This window comes from Schistocerca serialis, chromosome 5 (genome assembly GCF_023864345.2).
Source record: "Schistocerca serialis cubense isolate TAMUIC-IGC-003099 chromosome 5, iqSchSeri2.2, whole genome shotgun sequence".
In the NCBI taxonomy this organism is placed as follows: Eukaryota; Metazoa; Arthropoda; class Insecta; order Orthoptera; family Acrididae; genus Schistocerca; species Schistocerca serialis.
Window position 1 is genome coordinate 197,189,109 of NC_064642.1, and position 21,882 is coordinate 197,210,990.

General features: G+C 40.6%; 1 protein-coding gene across 6 annotated transcripts in view; it reads left to right on the plus strand.

The window, feature by feature from the left end:
* The window catches only part of LOC126481082 (major facilitator superfamily domain-containing protein 10), a 159,113-nt gene that overhangs the window by 67,047 nt on the left and 70,184 nt on the right, over positions 1 to 21,882 (plus strand). For all 6 annotated transcript variants that reach the window (XM_050104575.1, XM_050104576.1, XM_050104577.1 and 3 more), the window contains 2 exons: positions 10,307 to 10,412; positions 20,147 to 20,367. In XM_050104575.1, coding sequence (XP_049960532.1) covers positions 10,307 to 10,412; positions 20,147 to 20,367 — 327 coding nt within the window. The remainder of the gene's footprint in view (positions 1 to 10,306; positions 10,413 to 20,146; positions 20,368 to 21,882) is intronic.

Genomic DNA, 21,882 nt, shown 5'->3' on the forward strand with positions numbered 1-21,882 from the left:
GCCCTTATAAAATTTATATACTGAATGCTATGCGAGTGCATAATGGTTGTTGGGATATGTGATTCCTTAATAGTTTAGTGAGAGGAAAGGCAGTAGTTGGTAGCAGTAATATAGCAGACTTTTTGTCACGCATTATTACGCTACCTGGCAGTTGCTAAGGAATGACTCTAAATTGCTACGGAACAACCTATAATTGCTACAGACCACCTGGCCAGTGATAGTAAAAGAAAATGTGCTGGTACTGCGAACGGCTGAAAGCAAGGGGAAACTACAGCAGTAATTTTTCCCGAGGACACTCAGCTTTACTGTATTGTTAAATGATGATGGTGTCCTCTTGGGTAAAATATTCCGGAAGTAAAATAGTCCCCCATTCGGATCTCCAGGCGGGGACTACTCAAGAGGACACCATTATCAGGAGAAAGAAAACTGGCATTCTGCGGATCGGAGCATGGAATGTCGGATCCCTTAATCAGGCAGGTAGGTTAGAAAACTTAAAAAGGGAAAGGGATAGGTTGAAGTTACATATAGTGGGAATTAGTGAAGTTCAGTGGCAGGAGGAACAAGAATTTTGGTCAGGTGAATACAGGGTTATAAATACAAAATCAAATAGGGGTAATGCAGGAGTAGCTTTAATAATGAATAGGAATATAGGAGTGCGGATAAGCTACTACAAACAGCACAGTGAACACATTATTGTGGCCAAGATAGACACGAAGCCCACACCTACTACAATAGTAAAAGTTTATATGCCAACTAGCTCTGCAGACGATGAAGAAATTGATGAAATGTATGATGAGATAAAAGAAATTGTTCAGGTAGTGAAGGGAGACGAAAATTTAATAGTCATGTGTGACTGGAAATCGAGAGTAGGAAAAGGGAGAGAAGGAAACATAGTAGGTGAATATGGATTGGGGGAAAGAAATGAAAGAGGAAGCCGTCTGGTAGAATTTTGCACAGAGCATAACTTAATCATACCTAACACTTGTTTCAAGAATCATAAAAGAAGGTTGTACACATGGAAGAATCCTGGAAATACTAGAAGGTATCAGATAGATTATATAATGGTAAGACAGAGATTTAGGAATCAGGTTTTAAATTGTAAGACATTTCCAGGGGCAGATGTGGACTCTGACCACAATCTATTGGCTATGAACTGTAGATTAAAACTGAAGAAACTGCAAAAAGGTAGGAATTTAAGGAGATGGGATCTGGACAAACTGATTAAACCAGAGGTTGTACAAAGTTTCAGGGAGAGCATAAGGGAACAATTGTCACAAATGGGGGAAAGAAATACAGTAGAAGAAGAAGGGGTAGCTCTGAGGGATGAAGTAGTGAAGGTAGCAAAGGATCAAGTAGGTAAAAAGACGAGTGCTAGTAGAAATCCTTGGGTAACAGAAGAAATATTGAATTTAATTGATGAAAGGAAAAAATATAAAAATGCAGTAAATGAAGCAGGCAAAAAGGAATAGAAACGTCTCAAAAATGATATGAGGAGGAAGTGCAAAATGGCTAGGCAGGGATGGCTAGAGGACAAATGTAAGGATGTAGTGGCTTATCTCACTAGGGGGTAAGATAGATACTGCCTAAAGGAAAATTAAAGATACCTTTGGAGAAAAGAGAACCACTTGTATGAATATCAAGAGCTCAAATGGAAACCCAGTTCTAAGAAAAGAAGGGAAAGCAGAAAGGTGGAAGGAGTATATAGAGCGTCTATACAAGGGCGATGTACTTGAGGACAATGTTCTGGAAATAGAAGAGGATGTAGATGAAGATGAAATGGGAGATGAAATACTGTGTGAAGAGTTTGACAGAGCACTGAAAGACCTGAGTCGAAACAAGGCCCCGGGAGTAGACAAAATTCCATTAGAACTACTGATGGCCTTGGGAGAGCCAGTCCTGACAAAACTCTACCATCTGGTGAGCAAGATGTATGAGACAGGCGAAATACCCTCAGACTTCAAGAAGAATATAATAAATGCAATCCCAAAGAAAGCAGGTGTTGACAGATGTGAAAATTACCGAACAATCAGTTTAATAAGCCACAGCTGCAAAATACTAACGCGAATTCTTTACAGACGAATGGAAAAACTAGTAGAAGCCAACCTTGGGGAAGATCAGTTTGGATTCAGTAGAAATATTGGATCACGTAAGGCAATACTGACCCTATGACTTATCTTAGAAGAAAGAGTAAGGAAAGGCAAACCTACATTTCTAGCATTTGTAGACTTCGAGATAGCTTTTGACAATATTGACTGGAATACTCTCTTTCAAATTCTAAAGGCAGCAGGGGTAAAATACAGGGAGCGACAGGCTATTTACAATTTGTACAGAAAGCAGATGGCAGTTATAAGAGTCGAGGGGTATGAAAGGGAAGCAGTGGTTGGGAAGGGAGTGAGACAGGGTTGTAGCCTCTCCCCTATGTTATTCAATCTGTATATTGAGCAAGCAGTAAAGGAAACAAAAGAAAAATTTGGAGTAGGTATTAAAATCCATGGAGGAGAAATAAAAACTGAGGTTCGCCGATGATATTGTAATTCTGTGAGAGACAGCAAAGGACTTGGAAGAGCAGTTGAATGGAATGGACAGTGTCTTTAAAGGATATAAGATGGGCGTCAACAAAAGCAAAACGAGGATAATGGAATGTAGTCAAATTAAGTCTGGTGATGCTGAGGGAATTAGATTAGGAAATGAGACACTTAAAGTAGTAAAGGAGTTTTGCTATTTGGGGAGCAAAATAACTGATGATTGTCGAAGTAGAGAGGATCTAAAATGTAGACTGGCAATGGCAAGAAAAGCGTTTCTGAAGAAGAGCGTTTCTGAAGAAGAGAAATTTGTTAACATTGAGTATAGATTTAAGTGTCAGGAAGTCGTTTCTGAAAGTATTTGTATGGAGTGTAGCCATGTATGGAAGTGAAACATGAACGATAAGTACTTTAGACAAGAAGAGAATAGAAGCTTTCGAAATGTGGTGCTACAGAAGAATGCTGAAGATTAGATGGGTAGATCACATAACTAATGAGGAGGTATTGAATAGAATTGGGGAGAAGAGGAGTTTGTGGCACAACTTGACAAGAAGAAGGGACCGGTTGGTAGGACATGTTCTGAGGCATCAAGGGATCTCAAATTTAGTATTGGAGGGCAGTGTGGAGGATAAAAATCATAGAGGGAGACCAAGAGATGAATACACTAAGCAGATTCAGAAGGACGTAGGTTGCAGTAAGTACTGGGAGATGAAGCAGCTTGCACAGGATAGAGTAGCATGGAGAGCTGCATCAAACCAGTCACAGGACTGAAGACAACAACAACAACAACAACAACAACAAACCATACCATACCATAGAATGTTCATGAATGTTGTTGGTATGGCCTAGGTGTTATGATGTGGGCAGGCATTATGTACAATGGGCAAACACCATCACATATCTTTGAGCAAGGTATCATTACAGCATTGCGGTAATGCTGGGAAATTATTCTGGATCATATCTGTCTGTCTGTATGTACGATAGGACCTGACCTTTTGTTGTTAGGCGACAGTGTCCTACCACACAGTGTGGCGTTTGCCTTATTTATTTCTTTGTTGATTGTCCTCAGTGTCAACATACTGCAACGCTACACTGACTGATAAATGGGGTTTGTAATTTTGACACTGACTGCCGTAAATAATGTAGCTGACAGATGCACAGTAGCGTTTCGCATTTCTTCAATTTCGCAGTTCTTCACTTTTTCACTTTCGCAGTTCACAATCCTCCAATAATACACAGTTATATGGCCAGTGCACTGTTGTTTAACTTTCAATAAACCTCATTAATAGGTTGTAGGCAAACATCCACATACTGATACAATAGTTTACTGTTGAATATCTGTGAAAAGTAAAAAACATAACCACATAATTCGCACTTCTTTCGGAATAATTGGGTATGTATGGAACAGACACTGTTATTGTTTTAACACACGGACTAATTGTATTAAACTTTTTTCGCAGCTAAGTTTATGGATTGTTGTTATAACCAAAACAGTTTTTTCATCAGAAACTCGGCCGTGGACTGACTGTCTCACGACTAAAAATCGGGCCGTTATATATCCTCACAATCATAGGTACTGAAACTACACAATGTTTGAAGTTAACCGAAATTACAATTAAAACTTAACTCATTAAATTAACTGAACACATCAAAAAATTGGTTCTTTTTAACAGTTTGTTCTACTACAAGTGTTAGGCCAAATTATTTGTTTAAATCATGAAATTAACAAATATCATTACGCAAACAATACTTTTGACAAAACTGTTAATTACTTTCGAATTAATCAAGGGCTGGCTTTGCTAACATGTTTTCGAATAGAGCCAAATAGATCCTTTAAGAATACAATTAGTTGTTCCTCCAAATGTTTATAATCAGTATGTAATTTATATTTTTTATAACCCAAAATAGAATTTAAGGTATGAAACAATTACTAATTTCACTCTGTAACAGAAGTATTAGCTAGGCATAACCAAAATAAATTAGAAAATCAATTATATACATAAAACTAAGCACAAAATTAGATCTGGTGTTATATTCTATAAAACTGAGGACCAACCTTTCTCTTTTATGAAAATGCAGATTATTCTCACATATGTTAATGCTAATTAGTTAAAAGTGAAAAAACGAGTTTAAGGAGGCAGATGGCAAAACAAGGGAGGAAGTAAAATTATCCCAGCTTGCTTTGTCACAACAGGACCACTGATGTTGGTTGCAGAGGAAAATGCAGATGTTGAAAGTGTGGCATGGCCTGTATACTGCCCGGACCTAAGCCCTATAAAGCATGCCTAGGGTGCTCTTGGTAGATGTGGTTCTCAATGAACACCCACTCCCTGAACCATGCAAGAACTGAAAACTGAAGATTGGGGCAATATCCTCCAGTTAATGGTTTGGTGGCCAGTATCAAAAACAGGTACAAAATGTGCATTAGTGTCCAGGGAGCACACATTCCTCACAGACAGTCTGAAAATGACATTAACATTACGGGTTTTCCTGTGACGAATATCAAGGTTATTTACGCCTGTTATCCTGCTTGCCCTCGTAGTGAAACTGTACCATTTTTTTTTTTTTTTTTTTTTTTATAAATATACCACCGCATCTCTGTTACATATCTACTATGTTTCATGTCAGCCATCATTACCTGTGATTATTCCGTCGAACAACATTTCTGTCCCTTAGAAGTTGTGAAGCAGTGTACTTTTTGTATTGTTTTTCGATGGGAGGTAGGAACCTGCAATGCAGTACAGTGAATTCTTCAAATTGGAGCTCATTGATACCAGTGCAGAGTGAGAATTGTTACTTTTGGGGCTTGGATGTTGCAACTAAGCTGTTGAAGTGTGTTCCCAGAAATCAATGTGGTTATAGAAAGAGAATGGTACTTCCATGTTCTGTTCCCATTTCAGGTTTAGCGACTCTTATTAGTTAAAGATATTAAATACTTTTTAAAAGAGCAGTTATGATTACAGAGATACTGCATGATAAACACTTCGTGAAAAAGTTGAAACTACAAAATAAATGTACTTTGGCAGTGTACACCAAAAAATTGTAGTCAACTATGTGTAAAATTGCTGAGTATTGGAGTTTTGGTTCTAGGGTTCATTTTTCCCAGCAAATACAGTAGTGGTGTGACTCTGAATACGAATAAATGGTAAGGCACTTATGTCCTAGAAAAGAAAAACAATTTTTGTAAGTTAGCCAAATGACTGTGGGGTCAATTTTTGTCAGTATTTTACAAGATTATTTAATATCGAGTCACAATCACTAGAAACTTGTTCAACTGTTAACTGGTTTGAAAGTTTGTGTCATGATTAGATAATCAGCCCTATTGTGGCTCTTGATGTATTTGGGGATGTTTACTTTGGTAGCCTGCTGCAGTTAAATTTCAGTCGCTGGTCAGAAGGTGACCAGTGGTTTCAGAACATTACTAAAGGAGACACCCGAGATTGTTAAAGAGTGGCAGTATATATATTGCAGTCAGCAATATCAGTAAAAGTTGTTTTTCATTGTGACTGAACATAAAATTGTCTTGTGGAAAAAATATTTATTTTGTTTATGAACAAAAATAATCAATGTCTGCACCATAATATGGAATGAAAAAAGGATTGTGTGTTGGTGAAGCCAATTAATGTGAAAGCTGAAAAAACTTGGTTGTGCTGAGACTGATTTGTAGCTTATCCCAAGTTTTAGGCTAAGTTTGAATAAGATAGTGTTACTCACAAAAATTAAATTAATGAACTTTGTTGTTGCATATATTTGATTCTTTTGAATGTCACAAATTACGTGGTTGTTTTTAGGTTGGTACATACTAGCACAGCTTAAATTAAATCAATAATCTTGGCTGTCTAAATATTTGCCCATTTCTTCAGAATGTAACAATTTCAGAGATTGTGATACATTGATGTGAAAATGTGACAGTTCTCTCTGTCAACTGCTCCTTCATTGGCTGCATGGAGCCAACAGTTGACGTACCCTCTTCCCTTCCCATCATACATTGCAGTGAGCACTAACAACATTGCAGTACGATACAAATATACACATAACTACTCCTCTATCAGTGGTACAGACTTTCACCACCTCTCCTCATGGCAAAAGGATTGAAGGAAAGGAAAAGGACTAGTGAGATTTAGGAAAGGGGGCCAGTTACAGAAATGTTGCCCAGAACACTGGATCAGGGGAGATTACTCATTGAGCAAGTCACCCTTGACCCAGATTTATTGGTTATTTTTTCCATAACTCTTGCCCCTTCCTAAACTTCACCAGTCCTTTTCCTTCATTCCTTTTCCGTTCCCATCCTCCCTTCTGCCAAGAGGAGGAGCCACTGGGCCCAAAAGTTGGTTCATTTTCACACCTTTAATTTTTTTATCCTGCTACTGCTTTGTTACATGTTTGTATGTTACATCTACACCTTCTTTGCAGACCAGCTACAATGCAAGGTGTCTGCATCCTCCTTATGACCTTATTTTTTCTGTTATGACACTTCAACTGTGAATCACACAAATATTTCACGTTCTATGTACTATTTTCACTTGTGGTTGAATCTTATTGTTTCATTTCACATTTTGATGTGTTGTTGCCAGCCTATAGAAATTTTGTTACTTTCATTTACTTCAAATGTAGTGTTTCGAAGTTAAGCCTTGTTGATTCTGAAGGCAATCTATTTTGGTGCCCTTAGCACACTAGTGTTTGTTGTTATCCTATTTGTCTAGCACAAAATTAATATTTTCAAAAGAATAATTTTAAAGGTTCCCCTCATAATGTTTTATCGCATGGAATAAGGTAAATAAAAATTATTCTCCAGCCAATAGTGCAGTGAAAAGTCACATTCTTGAGTAAATCACAGTAATACATTACCATTAATGTTGATGCCAGTATCACTGTCTTTGTGGCATTAGTCTTAAATTTACTGACATCAGACAGAGTAGAGAATTCAGATGGGTGTGAAGATTGGCAGCCATTGTAAGTGTTGGAGAGTTTAGAGTGGATTTAAAACTGCTCAGCCACGGTTTCATTTATTTCATTATGAAACCTACAGTTTAGTAAATATGATAGTATGACTTGTGCTATCATTTCAGCATTCATATTTCATCTTGTAGTTTCCATGTAGCCTTAGCGTATGGAATTTGCTTCCTATTTTTCCATATATTTACTAATATTTTAAAACTAGATTAAACTGGATTCTAAAATGCCATATCATTTCAGTAGTCCATAATGTGTTGATTTTATCATTGACGTACATTCTATCTGCTACAACCCTGTTTCTGTATTAGTCTTTTGATTTGTAGAAGAGCGCTAAGTTGACATCAGATCGCCGGAAAGCATGAAGAAGTACATCAGCAGTGCTAAGTTGCTTGCCTTGTACCTAAATAATTAGCTTCAGTTATTAGTAGATACTTCAGTTCTTTGTCTGTTAAAATTGTCTCAAGTAAATTGTATCGAATAGTTATTCTTTTGTGACAGCTAGGTGGTACTGTGGTTGTGACATCTGAAAATAAGACACACATTTGTGAAGAATACATTTCAAATCCTTAACTGGTCATCCAGATTAAAGATTCTTCTGAATGACTTAAGGCAAAAGTCACAATGATTCCTCTGAAAATGTCACAGCTGATTTCCTCTCTCATTCTGAGCTTGAATTCTCTGTTTCCACTAAGTTTTTAATTGCCACTTCATCCTATTGAGAGGTTTGTCTTGGTATGTATATGTTTCTGTTCGTTGTGCTATTTGTATCAAACAAAAACAATCACTTGAGAAAACTAACATTACAAAGAGAGACAATGGTTGGCCAGTACTTACTTTCAGGAGGTAGGTATTCAAAGTACTGCTGGTAGACAAAAAAAAAAATTATCCTATTATTTGGAGCTGTCAGTTTTTCTTTACAAGAATGTGTGGATTGGGAAGGGGGTAAGGATGAGGGGGTTCCAGCTGTTGGGTATGTATATTTCAGCTATCACTAGCAAATTTTGCTGTGCAGTTTTGTTTTCACATAGCTCAATGTTTGATATCTTATCTCCTGAGCTGTGTGTCTTCAATCCTATGATTCTGCATGTACATTCAATGGTATATGTGAATACTGTCTGCAAAAGGTGTCATGAACAGTTAGTAGTAAAGAAGCAATAAATTAAAATATTATGCCTGATGTGGCAGTTTTACTGCATTGTGGTGATAATGTAGTAAGCCATTAACCTTTTTCCTTTCGCTGTGGGGGAGGGGGCATCAGCGAGAATCTTTTCCACACACATCCCTTTGATAAGTAGGTGGTTCTTCCCCCACAGCATTTCTTTCCAGACAGTAAGTGATACATGTACAAAGTCTGGTTCAAATCGATCCAGTGGTTTAGGAGTACGTACGTACGTACATACATACATACATACATACATACACTATGTGATAAAAATTATCTAGACACCCCCAAAAACATGTTTTTTCATATTAGGTGCATTGTGCTGCCAGGTACTCCATATCAGCAACCTCAGTACTCATTAGACATCGTGAGAGAGCAGATTGGGGCACTGTGCAGAACTCCCGGACTTTGAACATGGTCAGGTGATTTGGTATCACTTGCATCATATGTCTGTACACGAGTTTTCCACACTCCTAAACATCCCTAAGTCCACTATTTCCGATGTGATAGTGAAGTGGAAACGTGAAGGGACACATACAGCACAAAAGCGGACAGGCCGACATCATCTGTTGACTGAGAGAGACTGCCAATAGTTGAAGAGGGTCGTAATGTGTAATAGGCAGACACCTATCCAGATTGTCACACATAAATTCCAAACTGCATCAGAATCCACTGCAAGTACTATGACAGTTAGGCGGGAGTTGAGAAAACTTGCGTTTTGTGGTTGAGCGGCTGCTAATAAGCCACAAATCACGCCGGTAAATGCCAAACGATGCCTCGCTTGGTGTAAGGAGCATAAACATTGGATGATTGGACAGTGGGAAAACGTTGTGTGGAGTGACGAATCACGGTACACAATGTGACGATCCGATGGCAGGTTGTAGGTATGGTGAATGCCCAGTGATCATCATCTGCCAGCTTGTTTAGTGCCAACAGTAGAATTCGGAGGTGGTGGTGTTATGGTGTGGTCATGTTTTTCATGGAGGGGGCTTGAGCCCCTTGTTGTTTTGTGTGACACTACCACAGCACAGGCCTACATTGATGCTTTAAGCACCTTCTTGCTTCCCACTGTTGAAGAGCAATTTGGGGATGGCGATCGTGTCTTTCAACACGATCGAACAGCTGTTCATAATGCACGGCCTGTGGCGGAGTGGTTACACAACAGAACATCCCTGTAATGGACTGGCCTGCACAAAGTCCTGACACGAATCATATAGAACACTTTGGGGATGTTTCGGAATGCTGACTTCGTATCAGGCCTCACCGACAGACATCGGTACCTCTCCTCAGTGCAGCACTCTGTGAAGAATGGGTTGCCATTCCCCAAGAAACCTTACAGCACCTGATTGAGTGCAAGCCTGTGAGAGTGAAAGCTGCCATCAAGGCTAAGGGTGGGCCAACACCATATTGAATTCCAGCATTACTGATGGAGGGTGCCACTAACTTGTAAGTCCTTTTCAGCCAAATGTTGGATTCTTTTGATCACATAGTATATGTATATTTTTATAATACATATGGATTATGCTACTTGATCAGCTGCTGCTACTGATAACAGTGATGAGGTAACTAATGATCAGTCTTCATTTCAAAAACTAGGGCATTGCAGATATTTTACTTTCTTATATGAGAATGTATTAGGATTGTGTGTTTTTTATTTTTTCATCAGAACAAAAGGGCAAGTTCGGTGGCTGGAAGCTTAGGCCAAGCAGCTGCATACATCAGCATTCCGGATTTATTTCTCTTCAGAGCTGTTAAAAACATCTCAAAAGAAGGTAAAGAACTCAATAAATTCAGAATGAAATTCTGTATGGTAATATTCTAGATAGTAGACAAGATCTGTGTATGAAGAAAGATGATATGGTGAATTAAATACTAACAACTTGCCAGAGCATATAAAATGTCATGTAAGAAATTTATTGAAGTTTTAAACTGTATTAAATGACTTTCTGATTGTGTTAATTTAATTGTACTACACTTAAATTAAATGTAGTTTACAACAGATAATTAAATATAATATATGTCTGACATCTTTTTACATCCCTAAGGTCACTCTCCACTGGATGCTTGGAGTGATTCTTGTTCTAAGGAGAAATGTTTAATGCCTAGTGTTATACATGCAGTTACAAGCACAACTCATAAAATAGCTTTTTTTCATGTTGTGATCATCAAGAGATAATGCCAAACCCCATCCTCATTCCTCTCTCCTCATTCTCCCCCCTCCCCTCCCCCCTCCCCTCCCCCCTCCCCTCCTTCCCCCTCCCCTCCTTCCCCCTCCCCTCCTTCCCCCTCCCCTCCTTCCCCCTCCCCTCCTCCCCCCTCCCCTCCTCCCCCCTCCCCTCCTTCCCCCTCCCTTGCCCTCTCCCTCCCCTCCATCCCCCTCCCCTCCATCCTCCTCCATCCCCCTCCCTCCCCCTCCTATCTCCCCTCCCTCCCCCTCCTATCTCCCCTCCCTCCCCCTCCTATCTCCCCTCCCTCCCCCTCCTATCTCCCCTCCCTCCCCCTCCTATCTCCCCTCCCTCCCCCTCCTATCTCCCCTCCCTCCCCCTCCTATCTCCCCTCCCTCCCCCTCCTATCTCCCCTCCCTCCCCCTCCTATCTCCCCTCCCTCCCCCTCCTATCTCCCCTCCCTCCCCCTCCTATCTCCCCTCCCTCACCCTCCTATCTCCCCTCCCTCACCCCCTTCCTCCCTCACCCCCCTCCCCTCCCCCACCTCCCTCCCCTACCTCAGCTGCTCGCATCCCTCCGTTCCCTCAGCCCCTCCCATCCACTCCCACACTGACAATGTCAGACATGTTCATAAATTAGGCTTTCGAGTAGCCCTACAGAAAATAAATGAATTCAGGTACTTTGGCTTGCCATAAGGCCCACTACAGATCCACTTAAAAGGAAAGGACTTGTTCAGTTGGCACTGTCTTGACCCATAGAAGGGGCAGAAGCTTTCTTGTGCATAAACTACACAAATTAGGCCAAACTTGGTGGTTGCACATGTGGCCCAATTGAACGATGATGCTGACACCATACTTCTGTTCGTGCTTCTGTACTTTTGTGTTGTGAGAGTTTTCTTCTGCCCACATGTGTGTATTGTGAGAATGTTCTGCATCCCCCTGCTGAAGAAACTCCATTAGTTCTTGAAAAATGATGGGCCTTGCTTCTCATGACATACAGTGTAGCTGCAGAAGTAAAAGCTCTGCTGGTAGTCTGTGCAGTATTTGTACTATCGACCTTTGGGGCATTCCTAATTCAGCACCCAGAAACCTGGTGCTCACTTTGCTATTCTTCACCACAGTTTGCACAACGTTTTCTTCCTCATACACATTGTATTTCGACAGTTGACCCTGGCCACTAAATGCTGCAAGTACCACATATGTATTGTACATCCTCAAATGTTTACTGCTGAGCAAAATATTTTGCTCATGAGGGGTATGTGATGGGAAATATTTCTTATGCTCTTTCATCAGCAAATGTGGAGATAAGGTGCATATCAGCAGGTGGCATGAGCTGCACTGGGGATAATGGCGCCGAGCTCTCTCATACCACTTCACATTGTGCCCTCAAGCGTAGAATATCATGTCCTGTAAAGACTGTCTTTATCTGATACTGCTCAAGATTAATTTCTTTCGCTTCTTTAGGCACACACAGTCTCAGAAAGAGGATTGTTGAAGTACCTTTGGCTTTTCATAGTCCACAATATGGTCAGTTTTTAAGCAATACTGTGCTATGATGACTTGGTGAACTGGCAGAGTTCTGTGTAATTTTTAAGGCACCTCTTCTCAGTCATGGGTATTGTGCCTATGCATCTTCTTCGCAGAGGATGTTGGAGGCTCCTGGCTCGAAGTGGCCCGGGTCATCTTATCCATGTACTTCTATTGCCAAGATCTTGGAAAGTGGGAAATGTAGCATTATTCTATCCCTAACAATAATCCTGATTTGAAGTTTCAATAGAAATAATTATATTCGTTGCCTTACGTGAATTATGCCTTCCACAAGATAGTTTACAGCCTTGGTGACAACCTAGCAAGTAAGACAGTCAGCACTTACTACCTCTACCCGAGTCTATGTTTTTAAATTTTTGTGATACTTCTGGTAGGTGAATCTTATTGCACATTGGCAGAGCCATGCCGTGATGTCATTATTATGTGTACACGCTGTATCGAGAACGACAGAGACCATGTATCGACTTTCATGAGTGTTGGAGATGCTAAACTGCGGCAGCCATTTTTGCAGACAAATTAAAGGAGCAACTGATTATATCCTCAGTTGGTATATTCACTGCAATTTTGGAAGCTATTGACGTCTTTATTTCCTTTTGAGAATACAAACCTGCCAAATTTTGGAAAAAAGAGCTCACAATACACTTTGTAAATTGTAAATTTGAGAGCTAGTTCAATCAGCTTCACAGTTCCTCGTCAATTAAACAGAGTTTTGCAATGATAGTTCAAAGCTACTGAGTGTCAAATTCGTTTAAAGGTGAAACTTGTCTCCAAGTAGCAGTGTGCAGCATGGAATGGAAACCATGTTTTTTCTTACCTCATCACAAGTAGGGAATTACTTTTAGAAAAGATTCAGTTGTCAAAATTAAAGATTGAAATGTCTAACACCAAAGTATATCCTACATATTGTCAACCAAGTACAAATATCATTGAAGAGCTGCATCAGTGTCAGAAGTTGTCCCAGTACTGTTAGTTTATTAGTAAGAGGTATTGAATCTGATCTCCAAACATACTTCACACTTCAGATTTCCAGTCTCATTGTGGAGAGAGACTGGTGCTAGTCCGATTTACTTGCTGTGAGACATCAGAGAAGTCATTAGTCTCATCTAATGCTAAATGTAACATCTCATTTAGTTCCTATGTACATGATAGGTGTAGTATTTTTGCAGAAAATAGGTGACAGAAGTATTTTTTTCTCAAATACCAGCTTGAAGTGATCACTGAGCTGACAATATTTGAAAATGGTTCTTATATCAGTAAACTGCAAAGATTTGTTAAGATTACTCATTTAACATTCAACACATTTTAAAATTTGCAATAGTACTTTAATTGCAGTTGCCAAATGATGATGAGTACTGGATTGAACTATGCTGTTTCTGAGGAAAATTGGGTGAAGATATTAAATTAACTGGAAAAATAATCTGTGGCATGTTGTGCCCGTCTGCATCCATGTTTCATGTGTCAGGGCAGACTACTTTTCTCAAACACATTGTCATTAGTCATGCTCAAGCTTTTAGGAGTGTGATAAGTAATGTTAACAAAACTTTGTATTTACGTACGTGATGTGTGTAACTGGTTAACATTTGAGAGAATATATAGCTTGGTGTTAAACGTTTGTATTTAATTTTAACAACTGATTCATTTCTAAAGGCAGTTCCCTACTTGTGTTGAGTTTAATGTAGACTCCATTCCACAATGCTACTTGGCAGCAATTTTTTGCATTAAAAACAAACAAAAAAAAAACCTCAGTAGTTCCAAACATGGGACTTCTTTCACCAAATAACTTCACTTGACAGACTGGCCACTGAGATGCTGATACATGGACTATCAAATTTACTAATTACAAAGCATATTAAACTCATTTTTTTCCCAAAAGTTTGCAGGTTCACCTTTTCAATGAAAATAAAGACATAAATAGCTTCCAAAATTGCAGTGAATATACCAATTGATGATATAATCAGCTGCTCCTTTAATTTGTCTGCAAAAATGGCTACTGCAGTTTAGCACCTCAGATGACCACGGAAGTCAATATATGGTCTCTGTCGTCTTCGATACAGCATGTACACATCATTATGACGTCACACTTGACACTACCAGCATGCAATAAGACTTGCACTACTGTAGGTACCTCTCTTAGAGATCAGTTCCAGTTTTGAGGAATATGGCAAGAGTGGGTGGGATTAATACTGAATATCATGTGGATACTGATGGAAAAAGTCTCTATCTTCATTTCTGACAACAGGTTTATTTGTCGCTTGACAGATCTCCTGAAATCGGATAATGTTATTTTTGTGTTGTTCTGTGAAGTATCGTAACAAGATGTTAAGATGTTACGAAAAAACTTCAGGAAGAATGATAACAAATGACCTGATATGATGAGCAATTGTCTCTGTCAATTGAAATTTTCCTGCTATGGATTCTTCACTCTACAAGGTATTTGTTTGTCTGAACTGTGTTCTCTTTGTCTAGGCTTCCATGACTTTCAGTAAAAGCGAAACCCTTACATGATAACTTGGCTTCCATCTACATCTACATATACATTGATACTCCGCAAGCCACCCAACGGTGTGTGGCGGAGGGCACTTTACGTGCCACTGTCATTACCTCCCTTTCCTGTTCCAGTCGCGTATGGTTCGCGGGAAGAACGACTGTCTGAAAGCCTCCGTGCGCGCTCTAATCTCTCTAATTTTACATTCGTGATCTCCTCGGGAGGTATAAGTAGGGGGAAGCAATATATTCGATACCTCATCCAGAAACGCACCCTCTCGAAACCTGGCGAGCAAGCTACACCGCGATGCAGAGCGCCTCTCTTGCAGAGTCTGCCACTTGAGTTTATTAAACATCTCCGTAACGCTGTCACGGTTACCAAATAACCCTGTGACGAAACGCGCCGCTCTTCTTTGGATCTTCTGTATCTCCTCCGTCAGACCGATCTGGTACGGATCCCACACTGATGAGCAATACTCAAGTATAGGTCGAACGAGTGTTTTGTAAGCCACCTCCTTTGTTGATGGACTACATTTTCTAAGCACTCTCCCAATGAATCTCAACCTGGTACCCGCCTTACCAACAATTAATTTTATATGATCATTCCACTTCAAATCGTTCCGCACGCATACTCCCAGATATTTTACAGAAGTAACTGCTACCAGTGTTTGTTCCGCTATCATATAATCATACAATAAAGGATCCTTCTTTCTATGTATTCGCAATACGTTACATTTGTCCATGTTAAGGGTCAGTTGCCACTCCCTGCACCAAGTGCCTATCCGCAGCAGATCTTCCTGCATTTCGCTACAATTTTCTAATGCTGCAACTTCTCTGTATACTACAGCATCATCCGCGAAAAGCCGCATGGAACTTCCGACACTATCTACTAAGTCATTTATATATATTGTGAAAAGCAATGGTCCCATAACACTCCCCTGTGGCACGCCAGAGGTTACTTTAACGTCTGTAGACGTCTCTCCATTGATAACAACATGCTGTGTTCTGTTTGCTAAAAACTCTTCAATCCAGCCACACAGCTGGTCTGATATTCCGTAGGCTCTTACTTTGTTTATCAGGCGACAGTGCGGAACTGTATCGAACGCCTTCCGGAAGTTAAGAAAAATAGCATCTACCTGGGAGCCTGTATCTAATATTTTCTGGGTCTCATGAACAAATAAGGCGAGTTGGGTCTCACACGATCGCTGTTTCCGGAATCCATGTTGATTCCTACATAGTAGATTCTGGGTTTCCAGAAATGACATGATACGCGAGCAAAAAACATGTTCTAAAATTCTACAAGAGATCGACGTAAGAGATATAGGTCTATAGTTTTGCGCATCTGCTCGACGACCCTTCTTGAAGACTAGGACTATCTGTGCTCTTTTCCAATCATTTGGAACCCTCCGTTCCTCTAGAGACTTGAGGTACACGGCTGTTAGAAGGGGGGCAAGTTCTTTCGCGTACTCTGTGTAGAATCGAATTGGTATCCCGTCAGGTCCAGTGGACTTTCCTCTATTGAGCGATTCCAGTTGCTTTTCAATTCCTTGGACACTTATTTCGATGTCAGCCATTTTTTCGTTTGTGCGAGGATTTAGAGAAGGAACTGCAGTGCGGTCTTCCTCTGTGAAACAGCTTTGGAAAAAGGTGTTTAGTATTTCAGCTTTACGCGTGTCATCCTGTGTTTCAATGCCATCATCATCCCGTAGTGTCTGGATATGCTGTTTCGAGCCACTTACTGATTTAACGTAAGACCAGAACTTCCTAGGATTTTCTGTCAAGTCGGTACATAGAATTTTACTTTCGAATTCAATGAACGCTTCACGCATAGCCCTCCTTACGCTAACTTTGACATCGTTTAGCTTCTGTTTGTCTGAGAGATTTTGGCTGCGTTTAAACTTGGAGTGGAGCTCTCTTTGCTTTCGCAGTAGTTTCCTAACTTTGTTGTTGTACCACGGTGGGTTTTTCCCGTCCCTCACAGTTTCTCGGCACGTACCTGTCTAAAACGCATTTTACGATTGCCTTGAACTTTTTCCATAAACACTCAACATTGTCAGTGGCGGAACAGAAATTTTCGTTTTGATCTGTTAGGTAGTCTGAAATCTGCCTTCTATTACTCTTGCTAAACAGATAAACCTTCCTCCCTTTTTTTATATTCCTATTAACTTCCATATTCAGGGATGCTGCAACGGCCTTATGATCACTGATTCCCTGTTCTGCGCTTACAGGGTTGAAAAGTTCGGGTCTGTTTGTTATCAGTAGGTCCAAGATGTTATCTCCACGAGTCGGCTCTCTGTTTAATTGCTCAAGGTAATTTTCGGATAGTGCACTCAGTATAATGTCACTCGATGCTCTGTCCCTACCACCCATCCTAAACATCTGAGTGTCCCAGTCTATATCTGGTAAATTGAAATCTCCACCTAAGACTATAACATGCTGAGAAAATTTATGTGAAATGTATTCCAAATTTTCTCTCAGTTGTTCTGCCACTAATGCTGCTGAGTCGGGAGGTCGGTAAAAGGAGCCAATTATTAACCTAGTTCGGTTGTTTAGTGTAACCTCCACCCATAATAATTCACAGGAACTATCCACTTCTACTTCACTGCAGGATAAACTACTACTAACAGCGACGAACACTCCACCACCGGTTGCATGCAATCTATCCTTTCTAAACACCGTCTGTACCTTTGTAAAAATTTCGGCAGAATTTATCTCTGGCTTAAGCCAGCTTTCTGTACCTATAACGATTTCAGCTTCGGTGCTTTCTATCAGCGCTTGAAGTTCCGGTACTTTACCAACGCAGCTTCGACAGTTGACAATTACAATACCGATTGCTGCTTGGTCCCCGCATGTCCTGACTTTGCCCCGCATCCGTTGAGGCTGTTGCCCTTTCTGTACTTGCCCAAGGCCATCTAACCTAAAAAACCGCCCAGCCCACGCCACACGACCCCTGCTACCCGTGTAGCCGCTTTTTTCGTGTAGTGGACTCCTGATCTATCCAGCGGAACCCGAAACCCCACCACCCTATGGCGCAAGTCGAGGAATCTGCAGCCCACACGGTCGCAGAACCGTCTCATTCTCTGATTCAGACCCTCAACTCGGCTCTGTACCAAAGGTCCGCAGTCAGTCCTGTCGACGACGCTGCAGATGGTGAGCTCTGCTTTCATCCTGCTAGCGAGACTGGCAGTCTTCACCAAATCAGATAGCCGCCGGAAGCCAGAGAGGATTTCCTCCGATCCATAGCGACACACATCATTGGTGCCGACATGAGCGACCACCTGCAGATGGGTGCACCCTGTACCCTTCATGGCATCCGGAAGGACCCTTTCCACATCTGGAATGACTCCCCCCAGTATGCACACGGAGTGCACATTGGTTTTCTTCCCCTCTCTTGCTGCCATTTCCCTGAGGGGCCCCATTACGCGCCTGACGTTGGAGCTCCCAACTACCAGTAAGCCCACCCTCTGCAACTGCCCGGATCTTGCAGACTGAGGGGCAACCTCTGGAACAGAACAAGCAGCCGTGTCAGGCCGAAGATCAGTATCAGCCTGTGACAGAGCTGAAACCGGTTCGTCAGACAAACTGGAGAGGCTTTCCATTCAGCCCTCCGGAATGTCTTTCGCCCCCTGCCACACCTTGAAACGACCTCCCACTCTACCACAGGTGAGGGATCAGCCTCAATGCGGGCAGTATCCCGGGCAACCACAGTCGTAGTCCGATCAGGGGATGCGTGGGACGAGCTGGCCGTCCCCGACAAACCCCCATCCGGACCCCCACAGTGATGCCCATTGGCAACAGTCTCAAGCTGTGTGACCAAAGCCAACACTGCCTGAAGCTGGGAGCGAAGGGATGCCAACTCAGCCTGCATCCGAACACAGCAGTTGCAGTCCCTATCCATGCTAAAAACTGTTTTGCAAAGAACGTCTGAACTAATCTACAGAGAGCGCAAACAAATCGACAAAATTTAAACGGTTATTAAAATACAAGATTGCCTCGTAAATGCAGTAATGCTGCTACTTGCGCACTGCTGACACTGCTCGGCGGCGGAAGGAGACTAAGCGAAATTACACTCTTCAGGTACTAAAACGCGATGCTACACTCTCAAATACTATAATACGCCCGAAATTTATGAATTAAACAATGCAAGTACCAAAAACACGCAAAGAAATTAAGAATTAAACTATGTAACAAATGAGTAAGCTAGGAGTATACGACTTGCTGCTCAGCTGCTTATCCAACGGCGGCAGGCCCCCTTTCTCTCAGGAACTGGTAGAGGTATCAAGTTGAAATTTGTCAAATACTGTGGTATGTACAAGGGTGATCTTCCAGAGGATTTCTTGAAAGGAAATAAACGTTTTGTCTGATGCCAGTATGTTATACACTGGGAAGCCCAGTGCCTATTTTTGCCAAAATTGATTGACTCACAATTATTAAAATGTTCTGGACTGTTATGCCAATGTTGAACGGATTTCGCATTTTAAACCAATATTTTGTCCCCATATGTGAAAGACATTTTCAAAGGGGAGTGTAGCTTCTTTGAGTGTCCGATTCACACCCGACTCGGTAGCAACCCAGGGTGTGAATCGGGCACTCGAAGAAGCTACAATCCCCCTCGGAAATGTCTTCCACAAATGGGGACAAAACATTGAGTTTATATGTGAAATCCATTCAGTCAGAGCATAATAGCCCAGAAAATTTTATTGTGACATTTCTGGCCGAGAAAGTTGACATTTCACAATTAATAGATTCTTCATGTTTTTCATACAGAGTAATCATTCTTGCACATAGAGCATTCTGGAAGAATAAAAAGTAGATTTTTCACTATAAATACTGGTATCTATTACATGTGTTTTTAAACCATAACTGCTAACATTAGTTGTTTCATTTGTCTGTGTGTTTCGCTCACACATCAGCAAAACTGAGGAAAGTGTCCGTAGCTCCTTATGGATAGAGGAAGATAACTCCATATGTTACTTCCTTCTGTGGTTGCACCTAGCCACGAATGTCCTTGATAACTGCATGCACTAGAACCATAATTTGAAAAAACTTTTTAAATCATAAATGTGTTAAAACACTAAAATTTCTCCTGGTGATGACAGCACACATGCAGGAAGGGAGTAATGAAAATTGAGTCAATCAGGATTTCATACTCACTGATGGCCTTAAAGGTTATCGCTTACAGTTGGCTTTATTATGTGTTTGGAGATACCATTAGGTCTAATTACAAATAATATTGAAATTTATTTTGTTAGTTAATATGCCCTGTTAAAATAATGCTTGAAGTATGTGATAGTTTAATTTTCATTTCAGATTTAAGAAAGCTACAAACCTTGGGTCTTATTTACTTCGTATATCTGTTTTTGTATTCTGGTTTGGAGTTTACTCTGACATTTTTGACCCATCATAAGTTCAACTATACTTCCATGCAACAAGGTTGGATGTTTTTTGTCATTGGTTTGACAATGGCCGTCATGCAAGGAAGCTACGTTCGCAAATTACCTGAACATAAAATCAAGCCAACAGCAGTGCTGGTAAGTTGTTATTAATATAACAACTGTGAGTGTACATTGTGTCTCTAGTTTTAGGTTGAATGAGTTTATTTAAAAAAGGAAAAAAAGTCATTTACCAAAACCCGATGATCAAATGAACACATTAGTTTACTGGTTACAGTCTAAACATGACCGCGTTTACTCTTCCCATTGTTGATGAGGAGAAGACAGGAGGAAGTGCACAGGCTGTTTTAAAATAGGACAAAAGTATGAATTTGCATGTGTTAAATTCTTCCTGCACCTCCTCCTCAAAGTAAGTGCTCAGGTACTTGACCAGTTGTATTTTTCAGTCATTTTTGTATAGCAGGATTGTTGTGAGGTCAAGAAGAAAAACCAGACAAGTGCAAGTAGGATTTGAGCTCTGAGGGTTCCATAAAAGCTTAATCATGTTTTTTGATAACGCTGACATTTTTGTGTGGTTCAATGGCCTGGTGCAATTGTTTCAGTTGGATGCCACATTGGTGACTCGCATGTCTCTTGTGCCAGTTATCCAACTGGCAAAAGGGGACATATAGTTTAACATATAATCTGAACCATGTGTTGTTTCTGGCAACTCTTGATGTGGTTGACAGATCAAAATGAAGATTGGAAAATCTGTTGTCCGAAAGAGATGACACCATGATCTCTCGGTTTCCAGGCACGCTTTTAACCACAAAACCACCAGGCTAAAAACATGTGGCAAAATACACATTAGATTTAAAAAAGTGGTAATGAATGTTGTTCACCTCAAAGCGGGACATCCATTTTAACACTCAACTCCTCTGCACCACACCCGGTGGCAGGAGTGGCGACTTTGAAATCTTAAATAGGAACCCCTATTTTTTTATTTTTTTATTATTTTGGATTCTCCATGAAAAAATATGTAACATTTGTATGAAACATTTCCTTTGTTCCATGATAAATGGTGCTGAAATCGACACATATGAATATGGGGTGACAATTGTTGCAAAACGGTCAGTATAATGCTATCATGTGACACAGTCTACCCTCCCACGATGCATTCTTAGACTAGATTTAGCATTACCCAGGAATGACGACATGGACATAGTAGTTGTGTGTTCCCTTCTGGGTGCTTGATTTTGCTGAGCCCCCTTGCCTCTCATTATCTTGGGGTACTCGATTACTGAGAGTCCCCTTGCCTCTCAAGTGTTTCAAGGTAGCAAATGTTTGAAATGTTGTCCATTGTTTCTAATGCACATTGCAACTCTGTATCTGAATGACTATCCGACACGTATTAGTGTGTCTGCGCTAATGTTTGCACATTCATTGCGAATTTGCAGCCACATATCTTCGGGGGTTTTTGGTACATCCATGTAAATGCTCTCTTTTAGCCATCGTCTCTGGAAAAAATCAGCAGAAGTCAAATAAGATGAACAAGTGGGCCACATTTGAGGACCACCTCATCCAATCCATCAATCTGGATAGTTTAGATTCAAAACTTCTTGAGCTAGCCATGAATAATGCACTGGGCTCCATCATGTTAAAACCACATATCCA